We start from the raw sequence: 16,770 nt of genomic DNA on the forward strand, positions 1-16,770 counted from the left end.
TTGGAAGCAGCCGGTTTTGACAGGCTGTCATGGTTGCCAAGGGCATTCTACCATATACACTGCTTGTCTTGCAAGAGCCATGTTCTTCCTGCAGAGGATCAGGGAATTTTACACTTTCTGAGTTTGACACTACAGACTAGGGCATCTTTCTCTGTTTTGCTGTGATGTTAAACACATTTTTCAGTCTAAAGCCTTGGCTCAGCCAAGGTACCTGTTCTCCATCTGTGAGGCCTCGGCAAGTGACATCTTTGAACAAGAGCATGAATTGTCTTAATTTGGTGTCTTTGAAGATGTCAAGTTGTTTCCTTTTATCCAGCTTTCATCTGTGAGATCTCTCTTGTTTGGAGATTTTTGTTTACTGTATAAAGACAGACCCAAAGGGGAGTGAGATGTAACACAAACCTCTTTCTGCAGTAAGCAAAAGCATCGCGTCACATCTTGTTGACAGAGTGTGTGTCTGTCAGCCATGGGCTTTCTCTGTGCCTTTATCTGAAAGTGCAACCCTCCTGCAGGTCTGTTTTATTTGGAAACTGAGCATGTTCCCAGCTGGGAGAAAGTCTGTCAGTTCTTACCTGCATTTTTTTTACCCTAGAACTCAGTCCAACTAACACTCTTCGCTCTCTGGTTGCCATTACTTGCAGAGTATTTGCTGGAGTCTGTAGGGGAAAACTTCAAAAGCTCTGATTAGAATGGCAGAGTTGAGGTTTTTATTCAATCAGCTTTTGAAATATTTGATCAAGTAGCTGGTGCCTTGTTCCTGAAAGAGTCCCAGTGTTGGCTTAGCACAAATATTTACTGACACCTCTGCCACTGAACTGTTAGTATTGCCTTGCATTGCTTACAAACTTGGTTATGTTCCAGCTTCTTTCTAAAGTTTAGGTTGGGATAGTGTGGTTTCTTACGTTGGAACAAGCTGCTTTGGAGGGTGAGGGATGTTTCTTTCTACTCTTTTTAGAGAACAGTGTCACTTCATCAAGATATAAACCCCACTCCTCTTGAGTGTCCTACTGAAAAAACAAAACAAAAAAGATAAAGCAAAACCATAAAACCCAACAGTATCTGTAGACTTCCCATAGTCAGTCTCCACTGATTAATCCTTGGTGATTTAAATCTCATGAGGATTGAGTTGCTTACTAGTTGGGATGCAGAGCTTTTTCTTATGGGGCAGATGAACATGGTGGATGCAATTGAACTCAATGAATTCCATATGGAGAATGTATTTTAAAGTCTCAGTTTCCATAACTTGAGCTTGTTCACCTCAAATATGTTTGGCTCATCTGTGGTGAGTACACCTCCGAGTGGTGCTCTGTCAGTTTTGTGACTTGTTTTGATGCCTTTCCAATGCCTGTCTTGAGGTGCTGCTGACCCAGCCCCGCTTTTTGCAGTTGTTACAGGAATTGTGCACAGTTTTTAACGTAGACCTGCCGTGCCGTGTGAAGTCTTCCCAGCTGGGGATCATTAGCAATAAACAGACGCACACCAGCGCCATTGTGAAGCCGCAGTCCAGCTCCTGCTCCTACATCTGCCAGCACTGCCTTGTCCACCTGGGAGATATTGGTGAGTTTCACAAGGAAAGGGCTGGCCTGTGGAGTTCTAGCTGTGTTCAGCTTCTTAGAGATCTGCAAGTGTGCTCCACTTCAGTAGCTAGTTGCTTATTGTGCCGAGTTGCTGTAGAGGAAAAGATCTGGAAAGAAACTGTTCAGACTTATCTGGTGTGGGTTACACATTAACACATGGAGACAGTTAATCACTGGCTTTCTAGTGATCTGCTAGAGTCTGTCTCCTAGCATTCTAATCGTGTTCTAGCTGGTAGGCACGGGGAAGTGCTGAAACTGGTAACTATTACAAAAGGTTGTTGCAGTAGCACACTTCTCCGTTCCAGAACACTAACGTTTTTATGTACAAGGGCACCAGTTAGAAATCCAGTCTTTCATAAATGAGGTTTCTTTTTTACATTAAGTTCAACAGGTTTATTTCTTCATTTGAGTAAAACTTTGTGTTGTAGAAAGTTCCCTTTTCACAGGAATCTGCAGTTGCTTTTTGAACAGCCTAAAAATAGATCTAGTTGGTGATCGTACAAAGAGGGATGAAAATTATTTTAGCTCTCTGTATGTAGTGTTCTGGCACTGTTCATAAGACAGTCTTAGGTCTGAGGCAAAACAGCCACGTCAGAATTGAATGTGTTGAATCTTGGTGCCGTTTGGTGTAATTGCACATTCTTCTGATGCTTATTTCTGATATACTAGTGAAATGCTCTTCAGGTAAGTTGCATTTTAGGAAAGTAACTTCAGGGGAGTGGAATTTTGTGCCTCAATTTGGGTTTTTTTTGCTCTTTTCTTAGCTCGCTATAGGAATCAGACCAGCCAGGCAGAGTCTTACTATAGACATGCAGCTCAGCTTGTCCCTTCTAATGGTGAGTCTGGGATACCTTTTCAGTTCATAATTCCAAGGGAAGATTTGAGGTATTGTTTTCTTCTGTGGCCGTTGAAAACCTGGGCTTTTATATAAATGTCCCTCCCCAAATTCTCCACACAACCATACAACAGAGCCTCATGCATCAGTAAATCATTCAGATAATAGTTATTTGCTATATAGATCTGTGTGCTTCCTTTTTGTGCAGATGTAGAAACAAGGAATGTAATACACAGCTTTACTCCAAGGCTTCACTACTGCTATAATCTGTTACATTCAGAAAAATTTAAAAAAAAAAAAAATTAAAAATTAAAAAATTTAACTAACCAAAAATAAACCCCAAACAACCAAACAGCTGATGCACCACAAATTTAGAAGCTTAGCAGCTTTTTCACTGAAATGGTATAGATCCAAGGCTGGGGTGAAAGGGTCAGCAGATGAATCTGAGCCTTGTCTGTTGAAGAACTGAAGACTTTATGCTCCCTTTCCAAGTGACCACACGTACTCTGAAACCCAGCATGTTTGCCCCCTAAGACAACTTGTTGAACAACTTGTCTTTTCCTTCCTTAGGTCAGCCTTATAATCAGTTGGCTATCCTAGCTTCCTCCAAAGGAGACCACTTGACCACAATTTTCTACTACTGCAGAAGCATTGCTGTGAAGTTTCCTTTCCCAGCTGCCTCCACTAACCTACAAAAAGCACTTTCTAAAGCACTGGAAAGGTGAGACTAAGAGTAAAGTATTGCCACTCAGATAAGTTGGAAGATATTTCTTCTGAAAGTACCTGCCTTGCTGGAATTTATTCATATTTGGAAGTGGAAACAGAAGTCCCTCGACCCTTGTCTAGTCAGAACATCCTCACAGGTGTATGGAACAAAGAATAGTTTATGATGCTCCTGACTGTGATTTGTGAATGCAGGAAATAAGCACATTGTGCCAACACAAGTAGCTTTGCATGGACATTTCTCCCTCATTTTAGAGTAATTCTGTGGTGTTATGTGCAGCTGTGTGTGATTCCAAAGACTGAATCAGGTATTTCTATTCTAAATGCAGTCGTGATGAGGTGAAGACTCGATGGAGCGTGTCTGACTTCATCAAGGCATTTATTAAATTTCATGGCCATGTGTACCTGAGTAAGAGCTTGGAGAAGCTGAGCCCTCTTCGAGAAAAGCTGGAAGAACAGTTCAAGGTTAGTTCTAACAACATATTAATTAGTATATTGAGGAGAATATTTTTAACAGCTGAGTTCTGATATTACAGAACTCAGTAATTGTTCTTTCACATGATAAGATACAGGAAGCTCAAGTAGCCAGTTAGGGAAGGATTGCATTGCAGCTAACATTGGATAGTCCTGGTAACTTCTGCCAAGATTAGGGATTTTTCCCATTTGACTCATGGTTCATGGTTGGTGGAGATAAAGGAGAAATCAGTGACCACTGATGATTCTCTGCTCTTTAACTTGGATGATTCTTGGATACCTGTGAAAAGGACTTGATTCATCTGTGAAGTCTTGGCTTGGTGGTCTGAGGAATTTCGAGAGCTTCGTTTTTTGGATGGCTTTCATGCTCTCCCAGTGGTTATTAAGGCTGCTTTTAATCTGCTTCAGAAAACTTGCCTCTTCTGTTAACAGTTTGCCCTTGAAAAGTGTCCCATACAACCTTACTTTGTGCAGGCTAGAACTATGCAGAGCACGTTTTCCATGGAAAATCCAGGAGTCCACTGATTACATACCCAGCCCATTATGTTGGACAATACAGTGAAGATCAAAACAAAAGAATTTTAAAAGTAAGGTATTTATGCAAAGTAGTTCAGTTTCAGAGAGGACATAGTGTCAGCTGGTAAATGCCTTTTGGAAACTGCTATTCTTCAGCTTCCTAATTAGTGGAAAAGAAGCAGGGAGGATGGATATGTTCAGCGGAGCAGTGGATGCTTTTCAAGGGGAAAAGGAAAGGGGAATGTGGTCTGAGCAATGTAAAAAATCACAAATGTTCTTTACAGTGTCTTTTTACACTTTCTTGTCTTAAATTGTGCTGCTACAGCTAATTTAACACTGTCTTTAAAATAAATTTAAGAAGCCGCAGAACTTGCTATGAATTAACTTTCAGTGTGGGCTGTTCCAACCCTGAAAGTTTATATCGTTTCAAAATGAAATGATTTTATCTCTCCTTCCCTGATGCTGGCTGTTGAACAAGTACTGCTTTTTCCACAGTGCTTATAATCAATAATTGTCAGCATTGCTCAGGCATGTGGAACAGTCTTAATTTTCTGGACTGACCCAGTGTTAAAGCAGGTAATTGAGCCCCGTTTTGTTGCTTAGATTACCTTTTTTTGTTTATATTATGCAACATAAGGCCTAATATATCAGAGAGCAACTCTTCTGTCTTCAGCAAGTTGAATGTGAGTGTGAAGCTGGCTGTATGGTAGTGAATCAGTTTAACTTTGTGGCTCATTTTAGCTCTGAGGAGAGCAGTTGCAGGGTTAGGAGCATTCAGTCAGCCCGTGGGTGCTGCTGCTGTTAGCTCTGCTAGTCTCAGTTGTCAGCTCTACAGTGCTTCATGCCCTAAATGAGAGTCAAGGATGAATATGGAGCTTAAACCTTCTCCTGATGCTTACACTAGTTAATCCACCTGATTCCCTGATAGTTGTGTGTGAAGATACATTGACTGAGATTAGGGCTAGCTCCTTTTTTCCCCAAAAAAAGCCTTGAAGTCTCTTTTCCTGTCCTGAGAAAGGTGTCTTTCCTAGCATAGTTACTGAAAGGTGTTTGTAAATTGCTCTCGCTAATTTAGTCTGCCAAGGCATCCTGTGACCCTGAAGTCAGGTGTGGAATTAGTCTTAATGCATAACCAAGCAGTAGTTAAATTTTCCTGGGATGTTTTTTTTTAAATGTCACCTTGTCCATGCTGGTTCTTTGCAAGACAGACAAACCCAGTGGATCTACGGCCCTTTGCAGTGCTGTCAGTGAACCTTTGAAATTGCACTTGCTCTGGAAGAGAACCATGTGCAAAGGGGATGTTGATTTGTTGTGTGCCTGAGCGGTGTACAAGCAAAAATCTTTTACTTAACAGTGGGATGCTCCTGGGAAGCCCAGTACTGTGCTGAGAGGGATGTCCTGAAAATAAAATTCAGAATGAGTGTTGCCTAAGGGCAGAAGCATTGGTCAAGCAGTGAAGGAGCAACTACCAATCCTTTCAAGCATGTGCTTTGCTATCTAAAATTACATACACCCTGTGTCTTTGTTGCAGAGGTTGTTGTTCCAGAAGGCCTTCAACTCTCAGCAGTTAGTCCATATTACTGTGATCAACCTGTTCCAACTGCACCACCTGCGAGACTTCAGCAATGAAACAGAGCAACACAGCTACAGCCAGGATGAGCAGCTCTGCTGGACACAGCTCCTGGCTCTCTTCAGTAAGTGTGAGAGCTAATTGATTTTTGTAGTTCTCTTCATTTTCATGTCAAATCCATTAGTTGTTTCCTGTCATTTTCTAGCTTAATGGCTCTGCAAAGTAAGTGCTGAGAATAGACATTAGGGAGAAAGTTGTGAGAGATGATGGTCACACAGGATCATTTATGTCAGCAGTGCTGACTAACACTGGATTTCTGTGTCCAGCCTTACTCTCTTTGAAGCTTTACAGAGCTCTGCATCATTTTCCTGCTTCTGAAAGAACGTTTTAACTTGGGTGCAAAACTGGATCCAGCTTGGTGGTGAGTAGTACCCCTCTTGGGGGGCTGCTCCCCAGTTGGCTGGATACAGTTGGGGTTGCTTTGAATAGAACTGGTTGTGATTCCACAGGACTGAAGTTGAAGTTGAGTCAGCAGGACCTCAGCTACTTCTTTGCCTTTGGTAATATCAACCAGGAGATAAGTGAGAGTGCAGAGCATTTTAGCTGAGTCAGTTTTCAGTTTGGCCTTGTTTGTCAACACCTAAATTTCTGAATAGCTGGATTTCTCCAAATTCCAGCTTGGAGTTGTTTCTGAAGGCACCATGGTCACACTGTAGAGGTGTGGTTACTCTTTCTCAGCTTCTGTGCCCTAAGGGGTCTGGGCTGGGTGCCTGCCTGCAGAGCTTCAGTACATTTGTGTGCCTGCTGGTTGAAGTGAATAAAGTGCAGGTAGGTAGTTCAGTTGATAGTTTCTAATAAATAGGTGAGTGAATGTTTTTGCACTGGGCTTGTCTCACCTGATTTTTTTAACCTGCCAAAATGACTTGCCATGACAGTTGAAGGGATATAAACATCAAGGTTCTGCTGCATAGTAGAAAACTATTAAAAAGCCCTGTGTTGTGATCTGTTGGTGGATTGTTTAAGATGAGGTAGCTGGCCTGCCTTGTTCTAAAGAGCTAACTCTTAGAATATGGGTTTATGGGGTGGATATGTTTGACTAGGTTATTTGATCAGCTTTGAAGTGTCCTTCCCATATCATGGAGGTTTTTTTTCTGTTTTTTCCTCTTACTCTGTTTCTAGTGTCATTTCTTGGAGTTCTGTGCAAGTGTCCTTTACAAAATGACTACCAGGAGGACTCTGGGGCTGCGTATCCTCTTCCAGCTGTGAAGGTTTCGATGGACTGGCTGAAACTTAGGCCCAGTGTTTTCCAGGAGGCAGTGGTTGATGAGAGACGGTAGTGAGTGTTAATCTTTCTCTTGTTACATTTTGTTGCATGAAGGTCCTAATTACTGTTGATCCACAAATTAGTCATGGCAAAAGTGATCATGCAATTCATCATTACAGATACCAAAGTGGTAGAAACTGCACGTGCTAAAAAGTTCATTGAGCAAAGCGTGAGACTTGTTGGTTACATGAGCAAATTGATTCTCTTAAGTGTCTTTAGGTTTGCTTTAAATTTTTTTACAGTCAAGGGATCTATTTTATAATGTCCAGTTTCAGCATAACTACTGAGTGTTCCTGTAGTCTTATCTAGTATAATGATTTCTCAGATTACTAGGAAAAGTAGCAGGAGAGTACTTGCCTTAATGTATTAAACCACCACTTGGGCGGTGCTGGAATGCAGTCGCCTAGGAATTAAAGTCAGTTTAGTAGAGGGGCTCTTTAAATATCAATGCAGGCATAACAGTTCTGGACTGTTACTCTGATTTTTCACTTTTGCCACTAATCTCATAAATTAAGGCTTAAATTGCTCAAAACTCACAAATTTTTTAATAGTCTGTTAACTTTTCATTAATTACTGTGATTCAATAAAGTGTTTCTGTAAGGTGATTCTTAGGATCAGAGTGACTGTTACTGATGCAACTGTTTGAGTATTGTTCCTAAGATGGGCACTCCAAGGAAAGCAGTGTGATGCATGGGGAAAGGGCTGCCTATAACTTTGTTTTTTAAAATAAGAAACAAAAAACCCTGTGGAGTTTTGGAAGCTTAAACCCCAGAATTCCTAAAGGCAAGATTAAGGAAAAGAGTTCAGATATGTTTTGAGATGGTGATAACTATTGCCATTCGCACGTCCTGAAGGAAGACTTAAGCCTATATTTTAATAGGCAAGATATCTACTTGATATCAAGTAGTCCCTGCAGAGAGGACATGCAGGCAGTAATTAATGGAGTAAATGGCTTTAAGCTGAAAGAGCAAAGATTTAGATTGGTTAGAAAGAAATCCTTCCCTGTGATGGCAATGGGGCCCTGGCCCAGGTTGCCCAGAGAAGCTGTGGCTGGCCCATCCCTAAAAGTGTCCAAAGCCAGTTGGAGCAGCCTTGGGGTGGTGGAAGGTGTCCCTGCCCATGGCACAGGGTGGGAGATCCCTTCAAGCCCAAACCATTCTGGGATTCTCTGAAGGAACCCATTTTCTGGACTATCATTAAGTTTACTTGCCTCCTTGAAGACCTCTGGGGTGTTTTTCCCTTCTTTTGTTCCTTGTCAGTCATGGGAAGGAAGCTGTTGCTCACTGTAGTGTAGAGAATAATCACGAAGCTCACGCTGTCTGTGCCATGCTGGAAAGCAGCTGAGGGTGTACAGTGCTGTGGTGGGCACAGTGCATAGACCAGGCCATGGGCTGGATGATGGCTGGAAGCCTTGCTGAGGAGGACACATTCATTTCTCCTACACCAAGCACAGTGAGCATTCTGAAATAGTTTACTCTTGTTTCTGTGGTGCCCATTGGTGAAACAGAAGGATTTTTGGACTTCTGGGTGGGACCTTTTAGTAAACAGGAGCAAGCAACCTGGTGGTAGCAGTTAAATATTAACCACCTATGCAGTTATCAGTGTGATTTTAAAATTGTTTGCTCCAGGGCCTTTTGGAAGAATTTCCCATCGTTGGTTGTTACTGGTATTGTGAGGGCAAGGCAGGGGACTCCAAGTTCACCTCTAGTTTAATGATCTTTCTCGGTGCAACCCTTACTTTGAGTCTCTTCCCTTGGTGGTAAATGCTCCAGCAGTACAGTACAGTGTTCTTGTTCATGGAGCAGAAGTACTTGTGCACAGCTGTGTCTTGATAAATTCTTTTGCTGCCTAAACTGATTCATTGATTGTGCCTTGAGAGTCATCAGCTTCGGACTGGAAAGCAGGAATTGCAGACAGGTGCTCACAGCACTTGCTCATGTTCTTGTTTTATCTGGTTAAATTCACAGCGGGCTCTCTGACCTGCTGGATGATGAACACTGTGCTGTGAGAGCCTTGCTTCCTTGGACACTTTAGGCTGGCTTTTTAGTAAGAGTAATTTTTTCAAGAACGTGGTCTTTTCACTGACACTTTGCATGAGACTTTATATGGGAATCAGAGGATTAATGTAAACTGTGATGGTAACAGCATTTGGTGTTTTTTTGGTAAAGCAAACACATCCCATGTTTTGCAGTTTTCACTTAGGGTGGCTGTCCTGTTTTCTAATTTTTAGCATATGGCCCTGGCTGATCTCTCTTCTGAATAGTTTCCAGCCTCATGAAGAAGATCTATCCAGTAATAATGGTAAGGACACTTGTAGTCTGTGCTGTAAAGAACTGGGAAAAACAATGTGGGGAATTACAGTTGAAGAACAAACAAGGAAGCAAGTTGTTTTCTTGTATTAGTTCATGTGAATACTTTGCAAATGCTTTTCCTTGTTCTGAGCAGATTGCTCTGCTTTATCATTCCTGAATTCCTCAGATTACTGGGTGGACCAGTTAATAGAAGGCTTTAGTATGTATAGAGACCACGCTGAGGTATCTGCTGTGATACTGTGCTCAGTGCTTTAATGTTTTCCTTATGCTGTTTGATGTCTCTTTGTCAGCAACTCCCCTTCCAGAAGAATTTGAGTTGCAAGGATTCCTGGCTCTGAGGCCTTCATTCAGGTAGGTGACAGCTAAAAGATCCTGCATCCTTGCTGATGTCATGAGTCCTACAGACACTGGCCTGTTCCTTACAATATCTTATTTATGTTGTTTATATTGATACTGATTGATATCGATATCGGTCTCTTCAAAACCACTGCAATGGATGCAGTAGCCCTAAGAAATGCTTGAGGTTTTAATACTGCTCATGACTCTGCTGAACCTCTTTAATGTACATGCACCTTACCAGACAGGAATTACATATGTAAATCAGACATCTCTTAACAGTCATGTTTTGAATAGTATCTGGTGAAAGTTCACAGCTTTTAATAGAGCAACGTTATATTTCTAGAAAAATAGGCTATTGCAGAGGGTAATTGTGTAATTAATATCCCCTCATCTGTGTCAATACTAGGAACTTGGATTTTTCCAAAGGCCACCAAGCAATTACAGGGGATAAAGAAGGGCAGCAACGTCGGATACGGCAGCAGCGCCTGATCTTCACAGGCAAATGGATTGCTGACAACCAGCCAAGGTAATTGCAAGTACTTTGTGTTTCTCATGCTACTGGAAGCTGAGGTGACACAGGTGCCAGTGTGGAATGTTACTTTTCTCTCTGTTCAACACAGCAATTAGCTGTAATGTGAGCACAGGATGCTGACAGCACTAATAATATGTTCTGTTGGTCAGCATGCTGTTCCTTCACAGACTGATTGTGATAAGTAATGTAGTTTATGTACTTGCTTTTTAATTCCTTCCTATCTTTTTCAGGTTGATTCAGTGTGAAAATGAGGTAGGAAAGCTCTTGTTTGTAACAGAAATCCCGGAGCTCTTACTGGAGGACCCTAGTGAAGCCAAAGAGAGTCTCGCCTTGCAGGAGACATCCATGGCAGAGCCGCTGTGTGCTGATGGGAGCCCTGGACTCAAATCGGTGCTGTCCTCTGGCAGAAGCCTGAGCAACAGCTGTGATGCAGGAGAAAAACCAATGGTCACCTTCAAAGAGAATATCAAGCCCCGGGAGATGAACAGAGAACAAGGGCGCATCTACCCCCCCAAGGACATAGCCAGGGAGAGACGGGACTTTAGCAAAGGAATAGTAGCAAATAAGAATGATGGGAAGAAGGATAACAATAAGAGAAAGAATGAGACCAAGAAATGCGGCTTGGATAAGATGCAGGAAGCAGGAAAGCAGAATGTGGCAGTTCAGGTAAGCCTTTAGCTCAGAGGGATACTGTGCCAGAGACAGTGCTATGTTGTGTCAGGGCAGTCTCTGCTTGTGTAGAGTATGGTAGAGCTGAGGTCTTGCTGTGGGCCCTGCAGCTGCAGTCAATGCTCAATAATATAAAATATTTCTACCTCAAAGACCAGGTGATGGTGATCTTGAGATCTCTTTGCTTTTCCTTGATGCTGTCTCAAAGAGAGAGATGGGGGAAAAAAGAGTGCGATGAGAGGTGCTATAACTGTCTTAAAAAACAGATTTCTACCCATTCCAAAAATTATTTAGGCCACTAAGGCAGTTCACATGGCCAGGTCGTAGCCATGCTCTTGCCATTCTGGGGTCTGTTGTGAATGAACTGGGTACTCTGCATTTTCACTTCAGTTGACTGGTGCACGTTCAACAAACTGAACGTGTCACAAAAGCACCAATATTTATATATGTGGAGTAAGATCCTCTCTAGTGTGGGTGCAATGAGATGTTGCTGTGTTGAAGCAAAGGAATGACACTGTGCTCTTAAATCGTCTGTCTGTGCTCAGGCACTTGCTCAAAATAGTTTGTTTTCACATCAGCTGCTCTTCTACTACTTATATTTTTTAGGGACATGCTTTTTATCTATTTCTTTGAGCATTACATATGAAATATATCAATTAAACAGTGGATTTGCTGGTCTGTCTTCCACTGAGCCATAGTAAATGAGGATAGTGCCAGGGCTGATCTGATCTGTACCTGGGCAATTTGGCTGTATATCAGTTATTCCCTGATGATGACTGGAACCATTCAATCATAGTGATGGAGATTTCTGTTATTTCCCTAGAGAAGCTGTTAGTTCTTCACTGTTCTTGCAAGTGGAAATTACTTCCTAATGCACTTTATGTCCCTTGTCTGTGGGTAAGCCCATTACTGCTGCCCAGGACAGGTCTGCAGAATAACTCTTCCTCTTTGCAGCTGCTCCAAAGGCCTGTGCAATTGAGGTCTTTTCCCCAGGCTAGACAAACCATCTCTCAGTTTTTCCAGCTTGTGTTGTTTAGGAGCCTTAGATTATTCTCCCTGTTTTCCTCCTGATGATTTGCTGTTAAACATCATGGTTATGAAATGGAATGCCTGAACTGGCAGCATTATTCAGTTGGTTTTGTGGGGGAGCCATACCTTGGGGTACAAATGGTTTCTGTAAAGGCTACAGAAACCAGGGGGAAATTGTGAGTCGTGGAACACAATTCTGATATCTGAAAAACAATGTAGGTGAGCCAGAATAGCAAGTTTCTTGTTTATTTGTCAAATGCATCTGGAATGTCGTTGGGGCTCTGAGCATAACTCTCAGTTTTGATCTTTGTGCCCCTGTCTTGCAAAATAAGGATTTCAGGTAGATAAAAACCTACCAGATCTGAGGACTATGTGTAGCTTCCTGGATAGGGATGACAGCTATCAGAAATTTGTTTGATTTAGTCTTAAGATATGACAAACCCAGCTGTAGCAGAATCTGCACTGATGTTGTTTGTTATTGTTTGTCTCTTCTTGAATATAAATTAATGTTGGCTTTTTAACTTTATCAGCTGTATTTAGGGCAACAAGTCCACTGAAATACCTTTTGTTTCGTATAATTTGGTGGACTTGTTTATCCAGACCTGCTCCAGAATAGAGGGAGGGCTTGCTTTCCCCTACACTGAGAAACCAGTGTCGGTTTCATTCCAGTTAGTGGACTGTTTGTGTTCTGCTTTGGCACTCCTGACAATTTCAGGCTTTATTTCCTACATAGTTCATTGCCTTCAAAAACTTAAATGCTGCAGTTCCTACTTGGCAAAAATGTGAAGAATGTGGTACAGAAGTGATCAATCCTGCTTTGCAGATACATGGGAAACTTGCATGCTCAGGCAGGATGTGATGTGGGTTGAATATCTGCTCACTGGAGAAGATGATGTTAGGAGCCAAGGAAGTTCAATGCAGATTAACTTCAAGTGTATTCTTAAGAGGTCCCTGTGATAAAATGGTGCCTCTCTCAAACACTGTGTAGGAGCAATTAGGGCTATTGTGGGGGTAAATACTTTAGAAGCATTAACACTTCTGAGATGATATCAAATAGAAGCAAGGAAAGAATGAAATTTGTCTTGATTAATCAATTTTAGTGATTAAGGTTTTTATAAAGCTAACAGTAAATTATGCAGGGGGCTTTTTGGAAGCCATCCTCTGGAAATGTTATAGCATACTTGAGTTTTTACTGGATAGAGCTTGAGTTTTAAAATGCCATGGCAGGAAGAGAGTCTTTGAATTCTCTAGCATTTCTGTAAAAGAATGCGTAATGCTTAATATGGCTTATAAAAATATTCAGCTTATTGTGGAGGGAAAAGGGGCAGCACAATGGAAGTTAAATATGCTGAATGTGATGGAGGGTGAAGAGATGTGGCATGAGCAAGGGTCTGCATTGTTTGTGGTGTTTAGCATCAGCCAGAACCTCGAGGTAGAGTTCCCTCCAGACTTTTTCCATTGGGAAATGAAAAATCCACCCAAACCTCCCAATTTTACAAATGCAGAAAGAACCCTACATTCCTGTAATTTCTAAATGGGAAAATCCAATTTGAAAAAGAATTTAAAGGGTTTGAATGCATCTATCCCTTTACTAGTGTAATTTGTCAGAAAACAACTGTCTTGCATCTCCTTTCAGCAGCACTAAATGTCTAAATAAACCCCACACAAGTTATGGTGTGGGGCTTATTGTTATTGTTTGGTTTGGATTTTTTTTTCATTTGATCCCTGATACAACCCTTTCTTTCACTCACCTTTGAGGCTTGGTGTCAGGTCTGCTCCTGGGCCCTTTCTGTATTGCCCAGGTTCCTTGCTTGCTGTCTTTTTCCTGCCTGCTCCATCTTGCATTCCAGGCAGTTCTGCCGAGCTGAACAGAAAGGGAAAGTAGTCTTCCCCTCTGTCTTCCTCCCCAGGAAGACCCAGACCGCGGGAGACTCAGAATAAGGTAAACATTACATTACATTCTTCTCTCTGCCTTTAACTGGTGCAGCTCTTTTAACAGAACACCCCGCAGTTACAGTAAACTGAATGAGGTGAAGCACTTCTGCTGTTTGTCTTGTATGCTCTGGGTCAAAAGAATTCCATAGTGTGGAGGAGTCTGTGCATATACATCACCGTATGGCTTAGGCTGAGAGAACTCCCCAGGAGGAATGTGGCAGTGTTGGTTTTTTAAGGGGCTGCAGGTAAGTAGCATGACTTAGGTTGAAGCAGTGCCCTAGGAGAAGTATAGTAGCATCTGCACTTTCTGTTTTTAAACACTACAGGTGAGCAGCGTGGTAAGTTCCTTGGATGGTGTGAGATGCTGTGTCTGCTTCTCATTCTCATGCTAGAGAAAGAGCCCCTTGCATCTTCTGAGTAAATACCCTTGAGTGCTTTTGTGAGGCAAGAAGTGCCTGAGGACATGCAGGGTAATCTGCCTGAGGTCAGTGAGGAGGGGTCTGTGTTCCAAACTTCTCTCAGTCACTTAGGGAAAAGAAAATAATTGCTCAGTCTGAGAGTTTAATTTTTGGCTCAAGACATGATATGGTTAATGCGGAAATGTAGGAAAAGTGATTTAATGTCTTCATACTTTCTTTTGCATCAGGTGAAATCCCAGACGGAGATGAGGAAGACTCCGGTATCTGAAGCCAGGAAAACGCCTGTAACTCAGACTCCAAGTCAGGCCAGCAGTTCCCAGTTCATCCCTATTCATCACCCAGGAGCCTTCCCTCCCCTTCCTAGCCGGCCAGGTAATTTGCATCACTCTTTTGAAGTGTCATTTATTGTTGACTGAAAGAAATCCTGATGTACCAATCCAGTGGTTGGTACAGCCTCTGGAAGGTAGGGGCTCTGTTAATGAACGTAGATTTTCCTCTTGAACATCTTGTCAAGTAGCAAAAAAGGGGCGTAGCAAAACTGAAATGAGATAAATAAGATACCTTATGCTTTGGAATTGAGGTTTGTCATGAAATCTGTCTCCTGCCCTCTGGTTTAGTGAGTGTGAGATCAAGGAACTTCACACTAGGCTCTTGCTGTAGTTAGTCTGAACATGACAAAGCTTTCTGCTAGCACTGCTTCTGAAGCATTCCCTGTGCTTCAGACTCCATTGCAAAAGATCAATCACACTGCTTGCTTTAAAACTCGGTTTCTTTTGTAGTGGTGCTCATATTTGAAGCTGTAATTTGTGTGGTCTGTCTTGCTGCTGTTGCCACATTGTGTGTCCCGTTTTGCTGTGGAGTCTGCCTGTCATACCTAGCTATCCATGTTTGTTCATGGAATAACTGGAAGCTGTGTCTTCCCTGCACCTGTTACATGGAGCTCCTCAGTATAAGGCAGATGGGAATGTTCCCTGTCCCAAAGTCAGCATAAAATCTGGCCTGTGAGACACAAAATTATAGCTTGCCTTCCAAACCTGGCTTTTCAGTGTGAAGTGCTGGGAAGGAATTGATCTTACGGATATGAGTGTTTGTTTGGTTACCATCTGTCCCTCTCTAAATTGATCCAGAGACTGGTGATCCTGTGAGAGGAGACAGTACACTTACTATATCGATTGCTTCTCTTAGTTCCTGCAGAGGTTTAGTCCCTGAAAATGTATTTATTTGAAGGGGAGGAAACTTTGGGTGTAAAGCATCAGAAACGCAAGAGCAATGAAGGAAAAAGCAGTGGGGGTCGAAAAAAGCAGGGAGATTGCAGGGCAGGGAACACAGGGATGTGGAAACATGACCCTCAGGTACTGCCATGGCTAACTGCTATCAGTGCCTGGAATATGGCAAGAAAACTCCAGAACAGAGTTCGAATCCTTGTGTGATCACAGTCACACACATGCCAAAGTGAGAAAGGACATTGTAGTGCATGTGTGCAGATTAGTGCCTCCTTTCTTAAATGAACAGCACAGGAAGAGAAACCCTCACTAAAAGTTTTCTGGAGGGAGTTGTATGCTCTGCCAAATTGTGGTTAACGGTGCATTTTTCATCTTTTCCAGGATTTCCTCCTCCAACCTATGTTGTCCCCCCTCCTGTGGCTTTCTCCATGAGCACGGGGTACACCTTCCCAGGTGGTGTTTCTGTCCCAGGAACCTTCCTCCAGCCCACAGCTCACTCGCCTGCAGGAAACCAGGTGCAAGGTGGGAAACAGTCCCACATTCCTTACAGCCAGCAACGGCCCTCTGGACCAGGGCCAATGACCCAGGGACCTCAGCAAACACCACCTCCTTCCCAGCAACCCCTCTCATCTTTACCAGCTCAGGCAACAGCACAGTCCGCAAGCCAGTTACAGGTCCAGGCTCTGGCCCAGCAGCAGCAGCAACAGTCCCCCACGAAAGCTGTACAGGGCCTGGGGAAGAGCCCGCCACACCACTCCGGATTCCAGCAGGTAAACTTGGTCTGTGCTACATGCTGGGCTTTAGTTAAAATTAAGTGGCAACATTCAAGACTTATCTTCCCGGATTACCTTTCAAAATTGTCATTAAAGAATTTTTTGATTGTGAATTTCTGGGCAAATTTGAAAATGAGCTGAAGTTTGTTGGGTGTGAACATATGATGCTGTAACTGAAAGGAAGGTATGTACTGGAATGGAATGTCTTTTGTGTCATCTATTTGCTGTGTGTTTCTGCTATAGACAAGGTATGGAAGTGATATGTCTGTCTCAGGCCTTTCTAGTTTTTTTGTGTGAGTGATGAGGACTGAGTGTGAACCTCCACCTGCACTCTCCTTTTGGTTAACTGGTTGCAGTGTCAGTTCCTTTACAGCTTTTAGTTCCTTTGCTCATCTTGTGCTGGAGAAAATCTCCCTTCTGGCAAATCTGGACCCGATGGTGAGACCCTGCTTGTGTTCTGAGCAGCAAAATGCTGGCTCAGTACCTTACTAAAGGTTTAGTTTGTTGGCTTTTGGGTTAA

The 16,770-nt window shown here is 42.5% G+C and overlaps 1 protein-coding gene across 2 annotated transcripts in view; it reads left to right on the forward strand.

Annotated features, from left to right (window-relative positions):
- SMG7 (SMG7 nonsense mediated mRNA decay factor) overlaps positions 1 to 16,770 on the forward strand; it is a 29,226-nt gene that overhangs the window by 2,662 nt on the left and 9,794 nt on the right. For both annotated transcript variants that reach the window (XM_066324672.1, XM_066324673.1), the window contains exons 4-15: positions 1,386 to 1,557; positions 2,342 to 2,413; positions 2,983 to 3,133; positions 3,465 to 3,600; positions 5,657 to 5,819; positions 6,875 to 7,031; positions 9,250 to 9,320; positions 9,622 to 9,682; positions 10,077 to 10,196; positions 10,433 to 10,868; positions 14,482 to 14,626; positions 15,859 to 16,247. In XM_066324672.1, coding sequence (XP_066180769.1) covers positions 1,386 to 1,557; positions 2,342 to 2,413; positions 2,983 to 3,133; positions 3,465 to 3,600; positions 5,657 to 5,819; positions 6,875 to 7,031; positions 9,250 to 9,320; positions 9,622 to 9,682; positions 10,077 to 10,196; positions 10,433 to 10,868; positions 14,482 to 14,626; positions 15,859 to 16,247 — 2,073 coding nt within the window. The remainder of the gene's footprint in view (positions 1 to 1,385; positions 1,558 to 2,341; positions 2,414 to 2,982; positions 3,134 to 3,464; positions 3,601 to 5,656; positions 5,820 to 6,874; positions 7,032 to 9,249; positions 9,321 to 9,621; positions 9,683 to 10,076; positions 10,197 to 10,432; positions 10,869 to 14,481; positions 14,627 to 15,858; positions 16,248 to 16,770) is intronic.

Source organism: Sylvia atricapilla, chromosome 9 (genome assembly GCF_009819655.1).
Source record: "Sylvia atricapilla isolate bSylAtr1 chromosome 9, bSylAtr1.pri, whole genome shotgun sequence".
Classification (NCBI taxonomy): domain Eukaryota; kingdom Metazoa; phylum Chordata; class Aves; order Passeriformes; family Sylviidae; genus Sylvia; species Sylvia atricapilla.